Genomic DNA, 22,774 nt, shown 5'->3' with positions numbered 1-22,774 from the left:
TCTGGTTTTGGAATCACGGTAATGGCAGCCTCATAAAATGAGTTTGGGAGCCATCCCTCCTCTTATATTTTTCGGAATCATTTAATAAGAATAGATATTAATACTTTGAATGGTAAAATTCACCTGTGAAGCCATCTGCTCCAAGAATTTTGTTTATTGGGAGTTTTTTGATTACTGATTCAATTTTGTTTGTTGTAGTCATTCTGTTCAGATTTTCCGTTTCTTTTTGATTCACTACTGGAGGAGTATATGTTTCTAGGAATGTATTCATTTCTTCCAAATTGTCTAATTTGTTGGTATATAATTGTTCATAGTATTTTTTTATAATCCTTTATATTTCTGTGATGTCATTTGTTGCTTCTCTTTCATTTCTGATTTTATTTATTTGGGTCCCCTTTCTTTTTTCTTGATGAGTCTGCTGAAAGGTTTATCAATTTTGTTTCTCTTTCAAAGAACCAGTTCTTGGTTTCATTGACCTCTTGTATTTTGCCGCCCACATCATTTTAAATTGCTTTTTTGTGCTGGATAAATTGGGGGAAAAAGTAATTTAAATAGCTTTTAGAAACATAATGGAAAAAATAAATGAAATTTATATTTCCTAAAACAAAGAAGCTTTTTTCCCCCATACCCACAATAAATTTGTCACATTTCAAATAAATCTAAGGATAAATAAATTTGATTGTTGACCATGAAACAAAGCATAATGATAACTATAATATTAAAAAGTGGCTTTATATTATAGTTTTTTCTCCCTTTCTACTGTGTTCCCATCAAGATTCCCAATGCACAAACTAAAGAAGAGTTTTTTTGCTGAGGAGATTTTAAAACATAAGGTTAATTTTTCTTTCTCTGTGGAGATCTGCAAATTGACATGAGTTTAGAGTTGTATACCTTGTTTTTTTTTTTTAAGAGAGACAAGTATTATTACAGATTTTTGAAATTATAAATTCAATTGATCTGTAGATCTATTATTGCTTCTCATTACTTCTGCCGGCGACAGGAATAATTAGAAATGTGTATCCTTTTTGTGTGCGTGTAAAAGATCTTTGTAATAATCAATTTTTACAACATCCTTATTAAGCAGCTTTATATTGTAATACCCAAGGTCACAGATATTAAAAAGATGTTTTGAATTTTTGGTTATGTGCTTAGATCATAAAGTTCCTAATATGTTTATGTGGTTCTAGGCTTAGATAAATGGAGGTGGTAGAGAGGATAGTAGGGAGAAACTAGAAGGTTGGGAGGGAGATGGAGTTGTGTGTAATGGAGAAAGAAGAGCAGAGTGAGTCTTGTTTGGGATATGATGAGTTAGAGGAGTCAGCAGGTTATCTAACTGACAGGGTCTGATATGAAGCAGAAGCTATGTGACTGGAGCTGACTTAGATCAGAACTCAAGAATGCGTGAGCCATTGGAAGAGTGAGATAATAGCCCTAACATGCTTGTTATCACAGATCAAATGGTAACTAGTATAAATATTATTTTTTAAAAAACAACCATGGCAAGCTTCAAGCTTATAAGGAAGAGAGTAATTCAGATATCATTTCATTACTGTCAATCAATACTAGATAATTATAATTCACAGGAATGATTCAGTGGGATGGTGGTAGGAGGAATAACTTCTCTCTGACAGATTCTCTCTGAATAATACAAGCAGACACTTTGTCTTTGGGAAATCCAGAGAATCTGAGTTGCCACCAAGAAGTCACTGCTCACTGCCCCTTTCGCAATGTATATAAAAAATTTGTTTGTAGTTTAATTATGTAGCTATCAGGGTTTCTTTTTTTCTTTTTTTTTTCTTTTTCCTGTAATATCATTATTAAAGACTACAGCAAAGCACTTTTAAACTGTATTGATTTTTCATAGATTCAAATATTTTTTCCTTTAGTATATTCACTAGATTCACACTCAGAAAAACATACAATAAAAAAGTCTTATTTTCCTCCCCTAGCCTCTAAGTTTCCCTCTCAGAAGAAACCAACATTATCAGTTAAAAAAAAAAAAAAAAACCCGACTTTTTTTTGAGGGTTTGCTGTTACATTACAAGGAAGAAAAACTAGTAACTGAGTTTTATATCATAGTTCCTTAGGAAGGCATGGCTATTAAACTATAAAGTAATGTTATATCATTACGAAGTATACATTTGCTCTCTGGTTTGTAGTTGTTACTAACCCATGAAGGAAGTCTTATAATAAAACTTTGTTATATTCCATCTCATATTTGTTGTTAAGGTCATATAATTTTTAAATAACTTACCCTTAAGAACTGTGGGCACACACCCAAGTGTCTGCAAATGATTAAATCTATAATTTGCATGGAGTCAAGAGTGACTGCCCCGGAAAGGGGGTATTTCACTAATATTATAATATTCTATTAATTAGAAAACACTCCAATTCTTACCAAAAGATTAAAAAAGAAATTCAGAATTTCCTGTATAAAATGTCAAAAGAATCACATTCCTGGAAAAAATTGTAGAACAATTTTTACTGTATCTTATTTTTAATTTAAAGTTTTAAAGTTGATAGTGACCTACTAAAGCAACAGGAATATTTTAAAAATCATAGTATTCTAGGAAGGAAAAAAGCAAGTTTATTTTCCTTGCAAATTCATGTCTAGCAACAGATAAATGCAGACATCTTTCCACAAGGCTATTTCCAAATTTGCAATATTCATTTCTTTTAGTATCTCAATCTTTAGCTGAGCTTCGACTGCACAACTGTGTAGGGGAGAGGTAACCTCATCTTCAGTTTAAGATAATACCTCAATTAAAGTGGTTTAGTAAAGATTCAAAAACATTTTATACCAAAGTTCAATAATGTAAACCAACTATACGATGGAAAGGATCCCAAACCTTGCATTCTTTGAGCCCTCATGACTTGGATAGAAAATGACATAAACAAGACTTAGCTTAATGTACATTAAATATGACACAAAAATGTTAATTAGCAGCATAAAGGCTGTCTCAAAACCTAAGGAGATAAATAGGAAGTAAATTTAGAATCATAAGATTTCTAAAGAACCTTAGTACTACTGCAGAACCTAGAACTTGAACCTAGGTAATCTGACAATTAAATCAATGCATTCTGCACTCTAATAAGTGCATGTCAGAAGATAGTTTTCTAATTTTCTTTGAGATTATTTTATATTCTTCTATTGATGAATAATTTCCAGGAAGTTTTGTCTAAATCTCTAGGTTACTTGAGTGCTCCTCTTCAGGGTTCCCAAACACCTTGTGCCCAAGTTTAACTCTTTAGTACAACTTGTTGACTTTTGAGGTGCCTGTCTTCCCCCTACTAGACTGTTAACTGCTTCAGAGCTGAGACTGACTCTTAATCCTCGTATACTCTAGTAACTAATACAGTTCTTTGCAAGTACTGAATAGGTAATCAGAAATACTAGTTAAATTGATCTTTCTTTAAAATCCTTTAAAGATTCCCCATAATCTGACCTTTGCCTACTAGATTCGCATCCCCAGATTAACACATCAAATTGCTCTTAGTTTTAGTTCTGTGCAAAAATCAGTTTCTCATTGCATGGTTTTTCAAGTAATCCCTTTCTTCTTTTATCCTACCCCCTTTACCAACACACCTGCCCCACCCCACTCCACCCCCGCCTTATTTCACTAACTTTCAACTTTCTGAAATCATTTTTCCTGGAATTCTATCCTGACTCATGACTTTTCCCAACCTAAATTGGATTAATGCTCGTCGTGAGTTCCAGTAGTTCCCCAAGTGCATATCTCCACACCACACCATACCATCGTGAAGTAATTATGAAAAAACTCCATCCAACTCATTTTATTCATGTTGATATCCTCCAAGATTAGTACACATAGATGATTTTAAAATGTGATTTGCATAAAAAACAACAGGTAACAGGGAAGTAATCTTGACACAGAGTGTATTTTTAGGGAAGGCATAGTTGTAGAAATGCAAATAATTGGATATTTAGTATATTTTCCTGAGACAGAACTAAAAGAATAGAAAAGACTTGCAATTTTAAGGCTACAAGTCAAATCACAAAACAAACAACAAAGGCCCTTATGAGAGGACAGTAAAATGGTATTTGGCTAATTAAAAAAAAAAAAAAGACAGATTAGGAACCAGGAAAGCAAGACATAGACTGATTACCATAGGACAATGGGCACTTAAAATTGTTAAAAATACATAATCAAATGAAGAAAACCCAGAGGTTATATGCAAAATCTGCTCCCCATGTTGCCTAAACTACAAGGCATCACCATTATTCTCAGATCAGTACACAAAGCTTTTTCTTTCAAATTCATTTTTATTGTTAAAATATACATAACAAAACTTACCATTTAACCATTTGTAAAAAGTACAGTTCAGTGCCATTAAGTGCACTCATATTGTTGTACAACCATCACCACTATCCGTCCTCACTTTTAACACACACACACACACGCTGCAGCTGCGATTTCCTACTTTTCATTATCTTCGCTTTAGTAACATACTGAGCTTTATGCACCACAAAACGTTCTGCTGGAATCCATTCAGAAACTGGGATGGGTGATATGAATCACTGAAGGATTATCCTTCACAGGCTATCCAAATCTTAAGATTTCTGTTAATGGAACTTAAGATCTAAAGACTTCCCCTCATTGCCCCTCTCTCGCCCTTTTGCGCATCAAAAAAAAAGAAAGAAAGAAAAAAGATAGGTAACCATAGCAACACCCACATCTGTGCAAAAAAATGCAACCGAGTCCCGGAAGGCAGCTATCAAGAGCCGGCTTCGACCTCCCGCAGCTTCCTTTCTACGGCCCAAAGTGAGCAGCGCACGGACCGAGTTCTTCATCTAGGAGTGCAGGCAAGAGGTGAATAAGAGTCAAGAATTAAGAATAATGTGAAAAACATAACTAAAGTCATAGTACTCCCTCTTTTTGCCTGCCACTGGCTTCCTACTCTTCGGCGTAAACCACTTGGCCTCCAGTCTCCTTCCCTTAAATCCGCACGCAGCCTGGCCCAACTGTTAGCACTCGCGCTTTTTATTGACGCAAACCTCCCATTCTCGCGGGAACTTGCGAGCGGGAGCCGCAAAGGTCGGACACATCTCTCGAAATCTTGGTTGGAGCTCGTGCTGGAGCCCCGGTTGAAGGGCTTGGAGGGAGGAGGAGGGGCGTGGCGCACGGCTTGGAAAGGGCGGGGCCTAGCCCTAGAGAGGGGCGGGAACAGGCAGGAGGGGGAGGTGAGAAGAGGCTGGGGGGCGGGGCCACGCGGTCCGGGACCTGTTGATCGCAGGTATCGCCGGCTGGCTCGGACTACCGCGGGACTGGGGCGAGTGCGCATGCTCGCGGGCCGCGCTGGGCCAGTCGCGGAGCGGCGGTGACGAACCGTCTCCTCCGCTGCGGTGGTGGCGGTTGCTGCGGTGGTGGCGGTTGCTGTGATGGCGATGTGAGGGGCCCGAGGCGGGATGGTGCTGACCTGGGTAGGGCTGTCTTCTTCCAGTGGGAGAACGAGCTCCTCCGTCCGACAGGCGGTGGAGGAGGCCGAACCCGGCGAGAGGTAAGCCCCTGACTGTTTTCTCCGTCTCCCCTGGCTCCCGACACCCACGACCCCTCCCTCCGTCCCTGTTTCCCACGGGCCCGGCAGGAAGCGGCCTCCTTCTCGTCTCCCTCTCGTCCGCTCCAGCCTCTCACCCGCTGCTCCCGGTGAGAGCCCGGGCCTGGGCCCGCTGAAGGTCGGTGGGGACGGCGGTGCAGAGTGCGAGGGGCCGCAGCCGCCTCTTGCCCGGTTCTCCCTGCCGCCCCTGCCCCAGAGGCGCGTCCCTTGGCCGGCTCTTCCAGAACCTCACTTCTCTTATTTCTCAGACTTCCTTGCCTTTCGCCCGCTGCTCCATCCTCGCTTCTCTGTCGGATCGCTACCCTCTTTTCTTGGTTCTGCTCTTTCATCTCCGCCTTCCACGTGCCTTTTCGTCCCGGTGGTCCCTCGGTTTAGGGTAGTGTATCCTTTTGCTCTCCTCGATTTCTTCTCCCCTCACTGTGCATCTCTAGTCTGGCTCTTCTTACCCAATGCTCATTACCTTCACCGACCAGGTTTCTCATTCTGTTGCCTCTATAATTTCTTCCTTGGCTGTCTTTTATTCTCATATTCTTCCTTCAGATACTTCATCTTCGTTGTCTTTTGTTAGTTTCTGATTGTGCGTTTTGCTTTAGCATCGCTTTGCGCTAGAGTTTATTCTGTGCCCCACCATACCTTCGGAGGCCCTCACTTCCTTAATTCTTAGCTCTCTTTTGGTACCCAATTTCATCGCTTTCCGTCTAATGCTCCCTCCACCCCCCACCCCCGTCCTTACATCTTTTTCCATCCTAATCCCATTTCTAATCTCTAGTCTTGATTTTTTTCTTTTAAAAATCTATTTTTGTTTTTTTCTGTTTGCTTAGGTCGAGTCTTTTAACTTCAATCGATTTGTTTTACTTTTTGTTAAAACTCTGAAGAGTTCTAGTCTCTTCTGCTTTCTACCTAAGATAGATATCCACTGAAGATTCTTAGTTCAGCTTCCAATTTAATAAAATCTCTTCATCTTTCTTCACTGGCTGGAAGTATCAAAAGAGTGACAGTAGCAATAACTTGTTACACTTACTGATTGAAGCTTTAATTTTTAAGAATTATGTTTACCTGACATGCCAGGAGAAACAGCTTGAGTACAGACTTTAAAGCATGAAGAATTAAGGTTTGTTAAAGACTGAGCTACAAGCATAAGATTAAAATTTGGAAATTTTATTGTCCTCCAGGAAATACAGTTGTCCAAGAATTAATCTTAAATGAAATTTAATCGTTTATTTTATAAAATTATATATTAATTTTTACGCATTTGCTATTTCAGTTGTTTGTATCATTTTCCTTATGGTCTCTGTTCTCTTTAATAAATGTGTACAGTTTCTACTAACTTAAGAATAGAATGTGTGTTTATTGACAGAGAAATATGTGAGAACAAAAGTATGAATTTTTAATTAGGCAGAAGAACTTTCTAAACAGTTTTGGAGATTTTTTTCTCCCCATCTCATCGTGATCAAAATTTGGCTTACATGAATCTTGTCTCTGCATAAACAATGATATAGTATCTTATTTTGAAGTCATCTGCTGAAGTCTTCAGTTAAATTGCTTTCAGTTATTCTAGGGTTGAAGATCAGCTGGATTATGTATTTCTTTCTGGCATTTCAGAGTATAGAGTAAATTCTTTGTTATGTTGTCTATGTCAGATGGGAATTAAACTTCTTTGTTTCTGTTGTTCAAAGGGAAACACCGAGGCAAAAAAGTATAGTTCCTTATTCAAAATGATAGTAGAGATAAAAGTAGAGGGAGATACAGTTTAAGATCTGATGTCATTAAGCCACACCTCTTTTGGAAGAACCAGCAGTTATTGTGTATGGTTCTAGGTGATGAGCTCCTCAGCTTTTAAGATTTTTAAAAGTTATTTTTCTAGTACAAATAGAAATAACTACTGCTTCTGAAGGTAGCTTTTCCTCCTTTCAAAGGTAAGACTTTTTATTTTTAGGTAGCTCTTCGTTTAAAAGGTAAATGCTTACAAATTCTTGTTGATATTTTTTAGTGGATTGATTCTGTGCTCTTAGGAATTAAAATAAGGATTCATGGTTGATAGCAGCTATAGGACTAGAAGTCAGAGGATCCAAACTCTTATGATGACTCATGACATGAGTTTGTAGAAGCCATTTAACCTCTATGGTTCATTATCTTTACCTGTAATACATGGGTAAAAAAGGTGGCCACCCAGTAATCAATCTTTCAGTAGCAATGTAAGCCATAATCATTTAAACATGCTTAAGGCCACCACGGACAAAAATTGCTATATAAATACTTAATTTGTATCTCTTTTAGACTATATAGTAAGAGTATAATTGAAAGCTTAAGTCCCAAATCACTGGAATTTAGATTCTTTTTTTTTAAATTTCAGATTTCTGTGAAAAGTCAAGTAAAATGCTGTGAACTGTGGACTCGCTTAGATTAATGTTTGGATACAGTGAAAGAGATACTGCAGCATTCAGTATGTAGGATGGATGTGCCCTTTGCTAGGATTTGACACTGAAAATGTAAGAGTTATACATATATCTTTAGTTTCCTCCAAAACTTCTGTTGTCTCATATTTTAGCTTTGTTTACTGTAGATACAAACCCTTGAGAATGGGGGTGGTTTAGGACAGGGGTCCCCCAACCCTCGGGCAGCACAGACGAGTACTGGTCCATGGCCTGTTAAGAGCCAGGCAGAACAGCAGGAGGTGAGTGGCGGGCAAGCCAGCAAAGCTTCATTTGTATTTGCATCTGCTCCCCAGCGCTAGCATCACCACCTCAACTCCGCCTCAGATCATCAGGCATTAGGTTTTCATTGAAGCACCTGTCTCTGGTGCCAAAAACCACTGGTTTAGGGGATAGAAAAGGCGAGAATTTCCTTTACTTCAATTCTAGATATTGAGGGAAAACTGCTTAAAAGTGAATTTTGCGATATGTACATATATTTTTAAATAAATGGATGGAGATGGAACCATATAGATCTGAAGTGAGTAGTGTTTTGTTTTTCTTGAGTTGTTTGTCAGGAAGAAGGTTTAGAAATGAATAAGAATAAGAAGCAGAGGTGATAAAGAAGAAAGTACTCTTAATGGACCCAGTGGTTTGTCAGAAAAATTATGAAGCACAAGTTGTTAGCTTTAGATTTTTCAGAAGGAAAAGTGTGAAACAACTTCACAGTGGGTTTCACCATTTTAACAGGTACATGCGTGGTTACCAGTGATGTGTTAAATTTAATAAAAATTAGCCTCTTTTTTCTTAACAGGAATATAAAGGTGTTAGACATATACTATTAAGAGATGTCTCCTACTTGAATAACCCCTTAGGTGGTTCTTATTCTGATGAAACAATTTTTATGAACTATCTTTCAACCAAGAAAGCATTCTGAGAAAATTATAGCATATTTCATTTTATGGAATTAGGTCTCACCAACCATCTGTAATACAGAAAGTATGTCTAAATTATGTTGTTAACATAGATGTCTTTTATTGATGGTATTATGTTCTTTTAAGTTTTATGAAATGTATTTTTGCTGCAGTTCTCAATATAATACAGTTCTGAACTAGAAGTATTCTTTTATTGAAATCTCCTCGAAATTGCCTTTTAGGATGCAGCTGCTTTATTTATGATTGTTTTTAGAGTACTGGTATCTCTGATACCTGCTTGTTGATGTCTGCAGGTTGCCAATAAGTTATGGGCTTCAACTGGAAATACATAATGCTAACTGTAAATGTCTAAGCAGCAAGATCAGGGTTTATTATCACAGTTTAAGACCTTGGAAGCCTATATTCCCTTTGCCATTATTTTGTCTTTCAGAATTGAGAAACCCAGATTTTAAAACCACCCTCATTCTTACTCAGGTCTAAAGACTGAAAATTAGTTACTTTCCTCTGGCAGATAAGATTAGAATTTAGGCTGTCACCAGCCTTGTTATGTAAAATTAATAACTTATTTTATGTTGAAGTATAATGATTATATAATATAATGTTTGCCAAAGGCCCCATTTTGGTAGAAGAATTCTGAAATTGTCCTCTAGGTAGGGGTAGCCAGAGAAATGTCAATAAGGAATGAAATGAGTAGAAAAATTCTTTGAATATAGAGTTGAAATATTTACCATCGTCTTTTTTTTTTCCTTCTGGTTTTCCCAGCACCTTAAGAACTTAATTGGAAGCCACCTCTTTTCTCTTTAAGAACCTATGGCCTATGAATGAAAATGTTTTCAAACCATGCAATCAAAACTTATAATAATAACCTATTTAGTTGAGTTGCATTGTTTCGAATAGACATTTTCTTGAATGAAATAATGATTAAAAATTAAGATAAAAGAAAACATAATGTCAACAATTTATTGAGCACCAAGTGCCATGCTAAGTGTTTTGTATAAAATTATATATAATCTTTTTAAGCCTTGCCTTTTGACTTAGCAATTATAAATATTATTTTTGTTTGAGAAAACTGAGGCTTAGAAAGTCTGAAATAGAATACAGGCCTGTCTGATACCAAAGTTTACAATATTATAGACCAAATAAAGCAAGAATGCAAAGGCAGTTAAGGAAACATTATCTGTTTCTTAGAATACTATTCAGAGAGAGAATTTTAATTCTTGTTCTGAGCTTTTTTCTCTGTTGAGATAACTAATAAGGTGAAATATTTTAAGGAATGCTAGGCAGATCTCTGAACTAGGTAATAGATGATTAGTTTTGATAGTAGTGGTTTTTCTGCATTTCTCTTCATGTTAAAAGGAGTAACTAGTCTTTGGTACCCTGGGTTTTTTAAGGTATATAATAACATAATATATTCAAAGGCATTTTGTATTATGTTACTGGTAGGTTTGTTTTATGTAATAATGTGTCCCTGAAAGTTTATATAAACTGCTTTTGATAAATTAAATCATTTTCCATATAATTTCAGATGTAGCTTTCATTAAGTACCTATAATGAGCAATAAAAGTTCTGTTTCTGTACTTCATTCTCGTGTACTAAGTCAGACATAGAAATGTTCTCAAAAGTTCCTAACATTCTTTCTACATTATCTTTAAAAATTATTTTTTCTATGGATTTTCTATCATTAACACAGTTATCCATAATTAACAGTGTTCTGTTTTGAGTGCTTCTTAATCTGTTAGTTCTAATATTAGTAATAATATATTTCTCTTTTATTAGACAACAACTATTTAAACCCAGATTTCAAAGAAATTAATAGAGAACAGTGCCTTTAAAACTTTAGATACTGTGTTTGTGGGTATAGGATGTCAGAAATTTAAACATTTCGTAATTAGAGAATGATATTAATTACATGGAAAATTGACTATAGTTATTTTATCAAGTGTGAATATTTTCATCATTGTTGCATTCTGTTTCAGTTTTTCTTTTAGTAGGGGCATATTTATCTCATGGCTTGATGATCATTGAATCTATTTCCTATAACAATTCAGGTGTAGACTTTAGAACTGTGCAAATTTAAATATAAATCAACAGTTTTACACAGTTGAGGCTTTTGTCCTTTTTCCATTATTTCCTAACTGTGTGACCTTGGATATTTAAACATTTTTCTCCTTAGTTTCCTCACCTGTAAAATGGAGTAATGATAGCTCTTTCAGTTTTTTATGAGAATTAAGTGAAATAACATAGTTAAAGTTACTAGTGTAAGAGTTGGTGCTCCAAAACGTTCTGAGTATCTATGTTTGCTTTCTATTTGATATTGATATTTGATCTATATTTGGTATCAAGAGGGAAACATAGCTTTTTAAAAGTTTGTCTCACAAGCTATTCTCATTATCTTTTCTTTGAAGATCTCTCTCTTCTTTACTTCCCCAAAGAGAAGAATTTAGTATTATGTTCTCTTCTTAAATTATTTCTATAATTTCTGTAGGAGTTCATTTTGATGACTAAGGAGTAGGAGCAAAAGTATCTATACCGATGATTTTTCTTTACATGTCTCCTCTACTGTAGTGATCCTGATAAACTCATCTTCACTGAATCACTTTTTTAAATGAGATATGTCACTGATGAAAGTGCGTTGTGCATATGAATAATTGAAGGCAAAAAGGTTAAACGCCATCTGAGTAATGGTGATCTTCAGAGTCAGAAAAGTGACAGGTGGCTTGGCCGCTTTAGAGCAGGATATAACCCAATGACTTAGCATGTTTAGCCCCCACTAGAGTGAGTTTACAAAACTGGGCAGGGTGTCAGGTCCTCAGTCAATCATAAAGGAAACTGAATGTAAATTGAGAAATAAGACCGTAGCTCAGATATTTAGACTGAACTAACCAACGCAAACTTAACCAACTTTAGGTGGCCAGAATTACACCAGATAGAAGGGTCAGAAACTAATCCAGATATCACTGGCTGATTGTTCTCAGTTTATAGCTGTATGGTCTGACTTGGTCAGAATTAGTTTAAGGACTGTGAGGATCTGAGCCTGTATGGATTGGAGTTCTGCTATGCCTTAGGTAAGTGAGAGTTAGGAAAGATGGCAGCTGAGCATACCTTCTCCCAACTTTCTACTCTTCTCAGTTTGCTACAGAACTTGGCTGTTACAAGAACCTTTTATTATTCACAAGGTTATGAGAACAGCATTCTGAAGGCTTTTGTGGATGCCTCTGTTTTGGGCTTCCTGCTTATTCACTGAGAGAAGCCCCAAGAAAATGGACCCAAAATTGACTAGCTACTATTAAATCGATGAGTTAACCTCCTTGTAGATCTAGAGGATTTATTTGTTCTCATCATATTCCTATTTAACATACTTGAATTTAACTGTACATATTAGATGCTTTTTCCTCCATTGGTCTCAGATCCCAAGTGTCGGTCTCAGTCCTCGCATATCTGTCATAGTGTGAGCCCCTCATCTAGTTGAGCATGAATTTGATGTTCCATCATTTGATATCAGTTACTATATACCTGTCATAATGTGAGCTTCTCACTACGAGTGTGAACACTTAAAGATGTATATATTTTTGTAAAATGTGGCCCCTAAATGCAAGTTTACTATATTATCTAGTGTTCAGTCGAAGAAACAGTGAATTTTTTCTTAGAGCTGGAAGAAAAAGTGAATATGTTTTACTCATTGAGAAATGATATATTGATTGCCAACATGGAACCTTTCTAAGGGATTTTTAAGAGTAAATTAGTTCTATAGGTGATTTTTGCCTTTTGTGGTATCTTTAGTAACTAACTTTAGTATAAGATTGGACATCATTATTTGGACTGTCAGTATTACAGGCTCTGAACCCATTTGTCTCACAGCTGCTAACCTGGGAGTATAATTCAGAAACTGAAGCTCTGGGCTCCATAATTGATAGAAATGATCGCTTTATGCCTTAGGGATTCCGGAGGGAGTGTCTGGAATCTCCAGTTGATTCAGTTCCTTTACCCTTTGCCTTAGGAGAAAGAGCAGCCTTACAGCATCTAATTTGAGTTCATAGTTCAGGAGTCAAGGCTGTTATTTTTTTTATTTCTGTGAGGGGATCTGATTGATCATCCCCTGTGGTCTCCAGTCCATCTTGAGGAATTTCTGAGCTATGTGTCTTAGTTTTAGATGTTCTGCATCCTCTTTTAGATTTCTGAAATACTCATGAATTCAGATTGAGTTCAGAATGATTAGGTATTGTTTTAGGATTAGTGTGGATGGTGCAGGAGCTTCTCCCACTTTTTTCCATATATCCATGCCTGGGCTCCCCTTTGTGGGTATGGGAGGTCTCTCAGCTGATCCAATGAGAGTGAGCATCCTGTAGTTTAGATGCTGCACACATTTTTAATGCACTCAGTGCTATTTATGGGGCAGTTACTATACACTCCAGCAGTTAAAGACATGGCTTGGTATTCTTAGACCAAGATGTCCAATAGAAATATGTGAGATTTGCATAATTTAAAATTTTTCTAGTCGCTACCTTTAAATAAGAATAAACTGGTAAAATTAATTTATATATATATTTTTAATTTAACCCAACATACCAAAATATTATTTCAAGATATGATCAATATAAAAAGCACATTAATGAGATATTTGCATTCTTTTTCTGTACTGTCTTTGAAATCCAGTGTGTGCATACTAATGACGTACCTAAATTAGTATATTATATTTTTAACAGTTAAAGTAAAATATAGTCCTATGAAAACAATAAAATTATGTTTAATGGAAAAGTATTTTATACTACTTCAGTGTTTGGATTTAAATTTAAGTTAATTTAAAATAAAACAGTCACACTAGTCACATTTCAGTGTTCAGTAGCCATGTGTGGTTAGTGGCCACTGTGATGGACAGAGCAGCTCTAGAAGGCCAAAAATTTCTTTTGGATTAATAGGTAACTGTTTCTTTAGGAGTATCACAAGGCAATTGTCAGATCGTTTCCCCTGTCAGGTTTGAATAGCAGAGAAGTCCCTTCTCATAACTAAAAGCCTTTCAGCCTGTTTCATTTTAGTATCAGGGTCAGATCCTGTTTGAGGTTCCCCTGTGGCTTTTTTGGGATTTGTAGTTTACTCAGCTACATTCTCTCTTAGGTACTTGAGAATGGCTGAGGAAGGAGCCAAACTTGAGCAGATCTCTCCAATTATTCTGTTTAGGCTACTTTGCTAGGGCCAGAACTGAATGAACTATTCAGTCTCAGGTAAATCAGCTGATTCCCATAGCCTCAAAGGCTCAGATTAAAGTGACAGCTTCTGAGCCAACCGGTAGACTGTGCAGAAGGGTCATGAAATTCATGGGTTCTGGTGGGTGCAGAGAGTTCCTTGCAATGGAGATCTCTAAGGCATCACCTAGGTAAAAAAGAAAGGAGCTCTTTTCTTTCTTCAGCTTCTTTTATTTTTGAGAGAAGACAGGCCAGAATTGTTTTGTCTCATGAAATATTCTTTGTTTGATGAACTGAGTGGCATAAGAACCTGTGTAAATTCAAGATTGCAAACTCTGAATGAATTTGCCCTGTAGGTGAATTCAGTTTGAACTACACAGTTTTTGTTTGTTTTGCTTTTGTTTTTTAACTAGTTGGCAACATCTAAAATTTAGGAGATTTCACCTTTAGGAAAAAACAATTTTTTTTTGAAAATTTAGAAGTCTCTGATAGAGCTGGGCCTGCAAGGATTGGCTAGAACTGAGTAGCAATTGCGCCCTATGATGAGAAAAGAGCAGCTTATGGGAAGAGGATCAGACAGGTCCTCATTGACTCTGAGAATTCTCTGAATTTTTCTTTTCTTTTCTCTTTTTGCCTGCTCTCTCCTTTTCCTTTAGTACCTTCTCCTTTTAATTTTTCTGATACCAATAATGCTTCTCTGGGGGGGAAGGGGATGAAAAACAGATTTATCACCATCATTCTGTATGTATATGTACATGTATATTTCTACTTAGGGAATGATGAATAAAAGGGGATGGGTTTGAGGAAAATTAGACAGCAATAGTAGAACAAAAAGCACCGCAGGATATGAGAGGAAGAGTGAAGGAAATTGCTAGCAGGCCTTGAATTTATACTGGTAAAGGAATTTTATAAAAATTTATTCATACATGCCTTTGTTTTCACTATAGCATTATAATAATTTTTCAGTTTGGTTGGATATAAATAGAAAAATAATAATAGTTAATATTTATGCAATATTTTATGTTAATTAGGAATTCCTTAAATATTAAACGTAAGTGTCTATCATGTGTCAGGCAATGGGGATACAGCTATGAACAAAGTAGTCAGACTTTCCTGCCTTCATGAAGCTTAAATTTTAGTAGGAAGAAATACTAAAGACTAATAAGTAAAATCTTTAGTTTGTTATATGAGGATAAGTGCTGAGAAAAAAAATAACAGAGGAAAGAGATAGGGTGTGCCAGGAGAGGAGAGTTATTATTTTAGATAGTGTCACCAGGAAAGGCCTATTTGAGAAGTTAACTTTTGAGTTCAGACTAGAGGAGGTGAAAGAATAAGTCATTTGGATAGTTAGGAGGGAAGAGTGTTCTAGGGAACAAATGCAAAGACCCTGAGGCAGGAATATATTTGGTATCTTTGAGGTATAGCAAGGAAACAGTGATTACAGTGGGAAGACTGGTAGGAGATGAGGTCAGAGAAGCTTTGGAAGATCCAGATTATGTAAGGCATTTTTACTGAATATGGTGGGAAGCCATTGAGATTTTGGAGAGAGACAATTTGAATTATTTTCAAATTCAAATTATATTCAAATATTATTAACTACACATTACATATTATATGTACTTCTTAATATATATATAATATATAATATAAGAATCATCTGACTGCTTTCTTGAAAATAGCCTGGAGGGGGGATATAGTAGTTAGTACATAGGTTAGGTGTAGTTGCTGTAACAGAGTTATAAGACTTAAAAGTCTGAGCAGTCTAGGTAGATAGGACATCTGTGCTCCATGAAACCATTCAGGAATCCATAATCTTTCCACCTTGTTGTTTTACCATTTATCAGTGTTTTGTTCTAATATGTGTGGTCAAAACTAGGTCACTATCAAGAAGGTATTCTAGCCTATAAAAAAAAGGGGGAAGCAGATAAAGTCCAGGGCAAAGAATTTCCTTTTAAACAAGTGAGGCAAACATTGCATATATCATTTCAGTTTACATTCCATGGGAAGGATCACTTAGCCGCATTTGGCCTCTAGGGTGGTTGGGGAATGCAGTCTCAGACTTGGTAACTAACTGGCAAGGAAGAAGAGGAAAACAAATAACATGTGGTCTACTTTAGTCTTCCTCTTTGGACACCTAAATATCCATGTGTATCCATCATCCTATCTCCCTTCCCTGAAGAAGATAACCCAAGGGGCCATCCACTTGTTACATTATTCCAAACTCTCTAAGAGCTGCAGTACTTTCCATCAGATCTGCAAGTCCAGTTACCTGTAAACAAAAGACAGTTATTTGCATCTCCCCTACTCTTCCCACACACACCCAACATATAGTGGTGGATCAGAAACAGGAAAAGAGTAATAAAATCTTTCATCTGGGTAAGCAAACAATGAGAAATACATAGCAGTCTCTGGTTGAGGGTAATATTGGGCAGGAATGATGAAGATTCCTTGCCTTGGCCATAGAGTAGTATCTAAATATCCTTAGTTTTGCTTTCTGCTAAGAATGTCTTTGTTCATAGCACTATGATCCCTATCTTTGCTGTAGGATGTTCCTTCCTTATATTAACTTCCATGACCATGTATGAGGTTGGTATTGAAAATTTGCCTACATTGGAGGATATATAGTTTTGATAGCCCGCTTTCTGCAACTATATATTTGCCATGCTGCAAGTTACATAGTCACAGGTGTTTGCAGGGTAGCTTATAATTTCTTTGACAAAATTCTCTCAAAAATATAATAAGATTCTTACAAGTTTGTCTTTGTTCAGTCCTATATACCAGTAACTATACCAAAGTTCTTTCCTGGTGTAGTTCTTAAGCCCGCCTTTATTGCTCTCTGTGCACCCACTACTTTGCCTCATTTAGTGTCCCCTGTCTTTAAGCCATCTTAAAGAGCGGCACCTTTAATTTAATTTTAGCAATAGAGGTGGATCCCTTTGTTTTGTCAAGAAGTTTTAAAGAAGTCCTTGGAGAAAAATAGTCCTGATAATAGAGGTACTGAAGTAGCTGGCCACAAGACCCCACATTTCTATTCTCTGTTTTCTTCCATCTTTGCTTGCAGACTAGCCTGTTCATGCCTAAGTAAATGTAGCAAAGAACAACTGACACATATGAATGTTGTGGTTCTTTTCATCTACATTCCCTGGAGTTCTGGGCTTTTTATGAGCACCCAGTTCTGTAAGTAACTATAGGTAACAGTTTACTGAATGTATTGTCCAACAGTAGTAACAAAGGTTACTACTATTTTAGTAGTATCTGTTTCCCTGTTACCTGCTACCTAAATAAGCCAGTGCCACATATTTTAAGATTTTGTTATGGCAATACTCAAATTCTGGTATTGATTTCTATAATAAGGAAAAAGCTGCTATAATCCAAAAATAAAATGGCTTAAATGAGGAAAAAAGTTATTTTTTTTCTCCATACAATGGGCCTTCTAATACAGGTGGAAACACTGCTATGTTCTATAAAGGAATTGAAGACAAGAAAGGGGTAACTACCAAAATGTTGAATCTGGACTCAAATCCTAAGCCCGCGTTTTAACCATTGTGCTGTACTTATATATTTTTCTCTTCCTGATGTATAGTGAGCTCTCTGAGGTCAGGAACTGAGCTGTACCGTGTACCTGTTGCATTTCCTAGCTTATAGTTAAATGTTCAATAAGTGTTTAAGTGAATAAATATTATTTTATATCTGAGTAAGTTAAGGTAAAGAGATTTAACCAAACTTGACCAAGAATCAGAACTGGAACATGATCTAAACCCTGTACACAAGAATATATGTACAAGAGAAGCTATCTTAGGTAGTAGGTTATTTCCATGAAACAGGGAATATCTTATAAATGCAAGTAGTGTTGTTTTGATCTCAGAAATAGTTACTGTAACATCTTTTGATATGATTAAGGTTTAAAATAATAGTTACGGAAGGTGTCTTTATGATAGAAGGAAAAAGTCTATGAAGACGAGTGAATTGTGGTCTTTAGTCTAATATTTTTAATGCTTAAAATGGTTACACCAAGCACAAAAGATTTTTTTTTTTTTTTAATTTAAGCAATAAATATTTGGAGTGTAGAAAAACTACCCATAGCATATCCAGGTGCCGTTTTTGTCAAAATATTTTAAGTAGCTTATAGTGCGCGCACGTGTGTGTGTGTTTATCTCATTCATATATATAATTTCAGAACCCAGTTACTCTACCCAGGGAGTTATTTTAAAATGGTGAGATCAACATCTTAAAAATTAATAAATTTATAAAGTTTTAGATATTCACGAAGATTGTTTCTGAACCATTGAACTAAGAAAGTAGTGTTCCATTTATTATTGTACTTTGAAGTATGCACAAGTGAATCTTTAACAAAGACATAATAGTTAATATTGATATCAGTGAAACCGAATGAAAACAAATCTCTAAAACTTATTTCTAAACCTTATAGAGAATATAGATCTTTTAGATAAATTGAGAATATTAAGTAACTAACAAAACATAAGTTTCCTTAAAATGGACTCTTTTATGTTTACTATTTCGTTTGACATGTTATTTTTTTCTTTCTCAGGGGGAACAATATATTTTTAACAAGAATCAATAATTGGAAGTACAAGATTGGTTATTTATTGATGTTAAAATGAAATTTTGATCAGCAGAGGTAAGAATATGGCATTTCTTTTATATTTAATTCATAATAGGTGAGATTCTTTGCCAAATTTCTGTGAAGAACTATTCCAAGAACTGTGAAGAGTATAGCCTGTCACAAGTGCCATGGATGTGGTCAAAAGACCTGAGGCTCCCGGATCAAGGAAAAGCAAAATTTATACTCAACAGCAGTAGCAAGCAACACCCGCGTATATATAGGTTGTGTTATGGGATAGGAACCCTAAGCTAAAGGAACCTGAATCTTTTCTGTTGGACAATCGCCTGCCTCACTTATGGCTCAGGGAAAGACTTTATCTGTATTACTTGGGACAGTAAACATGTTTGCCCTTTGTTCCAGTATGAGATACTATCTCTGACTTCCTAAGACTGTTGCTAAACACACATCCTTGAAAAATGGTTTGGAACAAAGGCAGTCATTCTTTCTACTGCAAGACATATAGAAACATGAGACTCTGGAGGATTGTGTTTCAATAGTTTCTTACTCTGAATTGCTTTTTAAAGCATGTATTATTGATAAGGATGATTGTTATAGTGTTTTCTTGAAATAGCGAAAAGATGGAAACCACTGAAATACCCAATAATAGGTTGTTTAAATTACAACATTCACAGTGTAATAGTTAACAGTTGAAAATGTTATAAAACCACATATATTGACATAGATGTTACTCAAAAAATTAAATAAGTGGGTTATTAAATGTACATATGGTTTGATCTTGCTTTTACAGAAATTATATAAATGCATACACATATGAAGAATATATACCAAAATATATATTTAAATGAGTAGAATTGTGATTTTTATTTTTATTTTATTTTATTTTTTTTGCTTGTCAGTATTATTTTAACCCCTTTGGAAATGAATACTTTAGGCTTAATGAGGGAAATTTTTTTTGAAATTTAAGAACTTCACCTATAACAGAGAAAAACCTTCATAAATATAAATAGGATATAAAAAATGTTAATTCACTTTTTACTCTGGAGTTGCCTTTTTGTACAATGTAGAACTACAAGAGAATTATTAGGTAGCTTAATTTTTTTCTCAGAAAGTTACTATTTAATTTATGATAGACAAAGTCAATCTTTGTCATTCTTTGACAATTCATTGTCACATACATGTCATGAAGGGAAGCAAATCTTAGGAAAAGCGGTCTAACAGGACATATCTTAAATTATGGAGTGGTGCTACTTAGTAAGTATATTATTAGTAAGTATATTTAATAAGTACAGATTCTGGTACTATCTAGTTGAGTTAGACTAAGTTAGGTACACTGATCTAATTTGCTTCATTTTTCTTTTCTGCCTATATTTTTTTTTCTGTTATACCCAAATATGTTTAAATATTAGTTTTTTTATAAGATGACATTTTTGTTGTGCTTCTCATGATTTTTTCCCCCTTTTTTAATCAAGGTGCTATTACCAGATTTGTCTTCTGAATATTAATTAAAAATGACTGAAGTTCAAGCAATGGTAGAATTCTCCGTGGAGCTAAACAAGTTCTACAATGTGGATTTATTTCAGAGAGGGTGTGTATTTTAATGTGAAAAATATACAGACTGTATAAGATAATATGTACAGTTTTCGTTTAACTTTAATTACATACTTTTGTTCCAGCAGATATATATAAGGAAAACAATGAGGTATATTCAAATAATTATTTTGTCAGAGGAATTTTATTTTTAAATATATATTTGAGAATTCTTCACATGGATATATTGATAATGCCAGATATATTTAACATGTATTTATAAATTTGTACTGGTCATTGAGAGGACTTTAATGAAAACGTATAAGATCTCATTTCTCCTTTTTAAAAGCTTATAGTGTATGGGGAAAATAATATATCTACACAAAACACTAATAAGAAATACAAAATAATGAATATTGAATAAGTATATATAGGAAGTGCTCTAGGAATCATAATATGAAGACATCTTTCTGGGTTAGTATGTTAGGAAAGGAATTATGGAAGGATAGGATCAAAGTATGGATAAGACTTGGATAGGCAAAGGATAAAGCAAAGACTCTTTTAGGAAGAGAGAGCAGCATGAATCAAGTCTTGGAAATAGGAATGAACACGTTATTTTAAAGAATATTTAAATTGGATATTCTCTAGGAGAATTGCAGAAGAAAAAAATAGTAAAGGAGCGGTTGTGTTTGTGAAGGGCTCTTAATGTCTAGGGAAGTGATGACATTAGGGACTTGGGTAGCCACTGATGATTTCCAAGTAAAGATGAAGTTATCACTGTTACAGTAAGCACTTATTAACTTGATGAAGATTGGGACATGTTAGATTGATGGTTGTGTATAAGAAACAGAAGCATAGGGAACAGTTTAGAGGTGCTTGCAGTAACTCAAGATATATACCTGAAGGTCTGTACTAAGAATGGTAGTACCGTATTTATGAGAAACAAGAATAGAATGAGAGAGATTTTCTATTGTCTTATTTGTTTGTTTGTTTTGACTTGGCTTTGCCATCTTGTTGAAAATATAGAAACAGCTGTGCTTTCTGCTCCACATTATCTTTCATTCTTCAGTAGGACAGCCTAGGTTTGTTCTCAGTAATGACAGGAGTCCAAGAAAGAGAGCAGAAGATGCAAGTTTCCTTGAATTGGCTCAGTTGTTACTTCCATGGCATCTGTTGTCTAAGCAAGTTAAAAGGCCAGGCCAGGAGTCTAGGCTAGTGGCACTTCGACCAATAAAACTTAAAACTTTATGGGGTTTCTGTATGTCTGGTATAGTCCATTCCATGTTTTGAAACCTATACCCACAATTATTTTTTTTTTGAGGCATGACTACTCTCTGGGTATAATCACTACTATTTGGGGATCAGAATTATGTGGGATCATGCCCTTAAACTTTGTAAAAGCCCCTTTGTCAAACAGAATGTCTATTTAGACGTTGCCTTAATTCCTTTAGAGATTATAAGAAAAGGATTTGTAACCACACCCATGAGTTGATCTTTGTTCATAGTGGCATTTTATTTTGAAAATCTTTAGGGAGAGGAGATGAAAAACAGTTTTATTTTCTAACCTAGCAAGTCCTAGTTGCTCTTTATTCATTCTAGATTCTACTTGTAAAATGACCAGTTCTTTCTTTAACTTGTCTCTTTCTTGCAAAATCTTGTTATACTTAGCTAGGAGCAACCACTTGACTGGAAATTGGCTTAATCAAGTACAAAAGTTTCTTAGTTACACTGTCGAATTTCTGCTAAGTTATTACTGACAGCATATTTACCAAAAGTTTCATCACTATGTAACATGGGTTACCTTTTTTTTTTTTTTTTTTTTGGTGACATTGTTAATAAAATCATATAGGTTTCAAGTGTACAATTGAGTAATATGTCAGATGTATATTGCATTACGTGTTCACATCCAAAGCTAAATTTCCTTCTGTCACCATGTATTTGACCCCCTTTACTCCTATCTGCCTCCCCACTTCCTTCTTCCCTCCAGTAATCACTAATCTACTGTCTGTGTTCATGAGTCTCTGTCATGTTCATTTGTTGCTTTCAGTTTTATATCCCACATATGAGTAAAATCATATGGTTCTCAACTTTTTCTGTCTGACTTATTTTGCTTAGCATGATGATCTCAAGATCCATCCATGTTGTTGCAAATGGTAATATTTCATCTTTTCTTATGGCTGAGTAATATTCCATTATATATATGGACCACATTTTCTTTATCTGATTATCTATTGAAGGACACTTCAGTTGTTTCCATGTCTTGGCCACTGCGAATGAATAATGCTGCTATGAATGTTGGGGTGTATATATCTTTATGGATAAATGTTTTCAAGTATTTTGGGCAAATACCCAGAAAAGGGATTTCTGGGCCATATGGTAATTCTATTCTTAATTTTTTGAGGAATCTTCATGCTGTTTTCCACAGTGACTATACCAATTTACATTTTTACCAGCAGTGTCTGAGGGTTCCTTTTTTCCCATGACCTCTCCAAAACTTGTTATTACTTGTTCTGTTGAAGATAGCCATTCTAACAGGTGTGAGGTGGTATTTCATTGTGG

At 35.5% G+C, this 22,774-nt stretch overlaps 1 protein-coding gene across 11 annotated transcripts in view; it reads left to right on the top strand.

Annotated features, from left to right (window-relative positions):
- Nucleotides 1–5,202: 5,202 nt before the first annotated feature.
- Nucleotides 5,203–22,774, top strand: part of FAM135A (family with sequence similarity 135 member A) — a 96,061-nt gene continuing 78,489 nt past the window's right edge. For 5 of the 11 annotated variants that reach the window (XM_025042616.1, XM_025042612.1, XM_025042613.1 and 2 more), the window contains exons 1-3: nucleotides 5,224–5,520; nucleotides 18,653–18,742; nucleotides 20,158–20,273. In XM_025042616.1, the coding sequence (XP_024898384.1) occupies nucleotides 20,197–20,273 (77 nt within the window). In that variant the 5' untranslated portion in view covers nucleotides 5,224–5,520; nucleotides 18,653–18,742; nucleotides 20,158–20,196. Of the gene's footprint in view, nucleotides 5,521–7,930; nucleotides 8,067–18,652; nucleotides 18,743–20,157; nucleotides 20,274–22,774 lie in introns of all 11 variants that reach the window. The other 6 variants (XM_025042618.1, XM_015600482.2, XM_025042609.1 and 3 more) reach the window with 5 other exon arrangements.

Source organism: Pteropus alecto, unplaced genomic scaffold, assembly GCF_000325575.1.
Source record: "Pteropus alecto unplaced genomic scaffold, ASM32557v1 scaffold7, whole genome shotgun sequence".
NCBI classification, from domain to species: domain Eukaryota; kingdom Metazoa; phylum Chordata; class Mammalia; order Chiroptera; family Pteropodidae; genus Pteropus; species Pteropus alecto.
The sequence above is the reverse complement of the archived record's forward strand: the minus strand, read 5'-3'. Positions and strand labels throughout refer to the sequence as shown.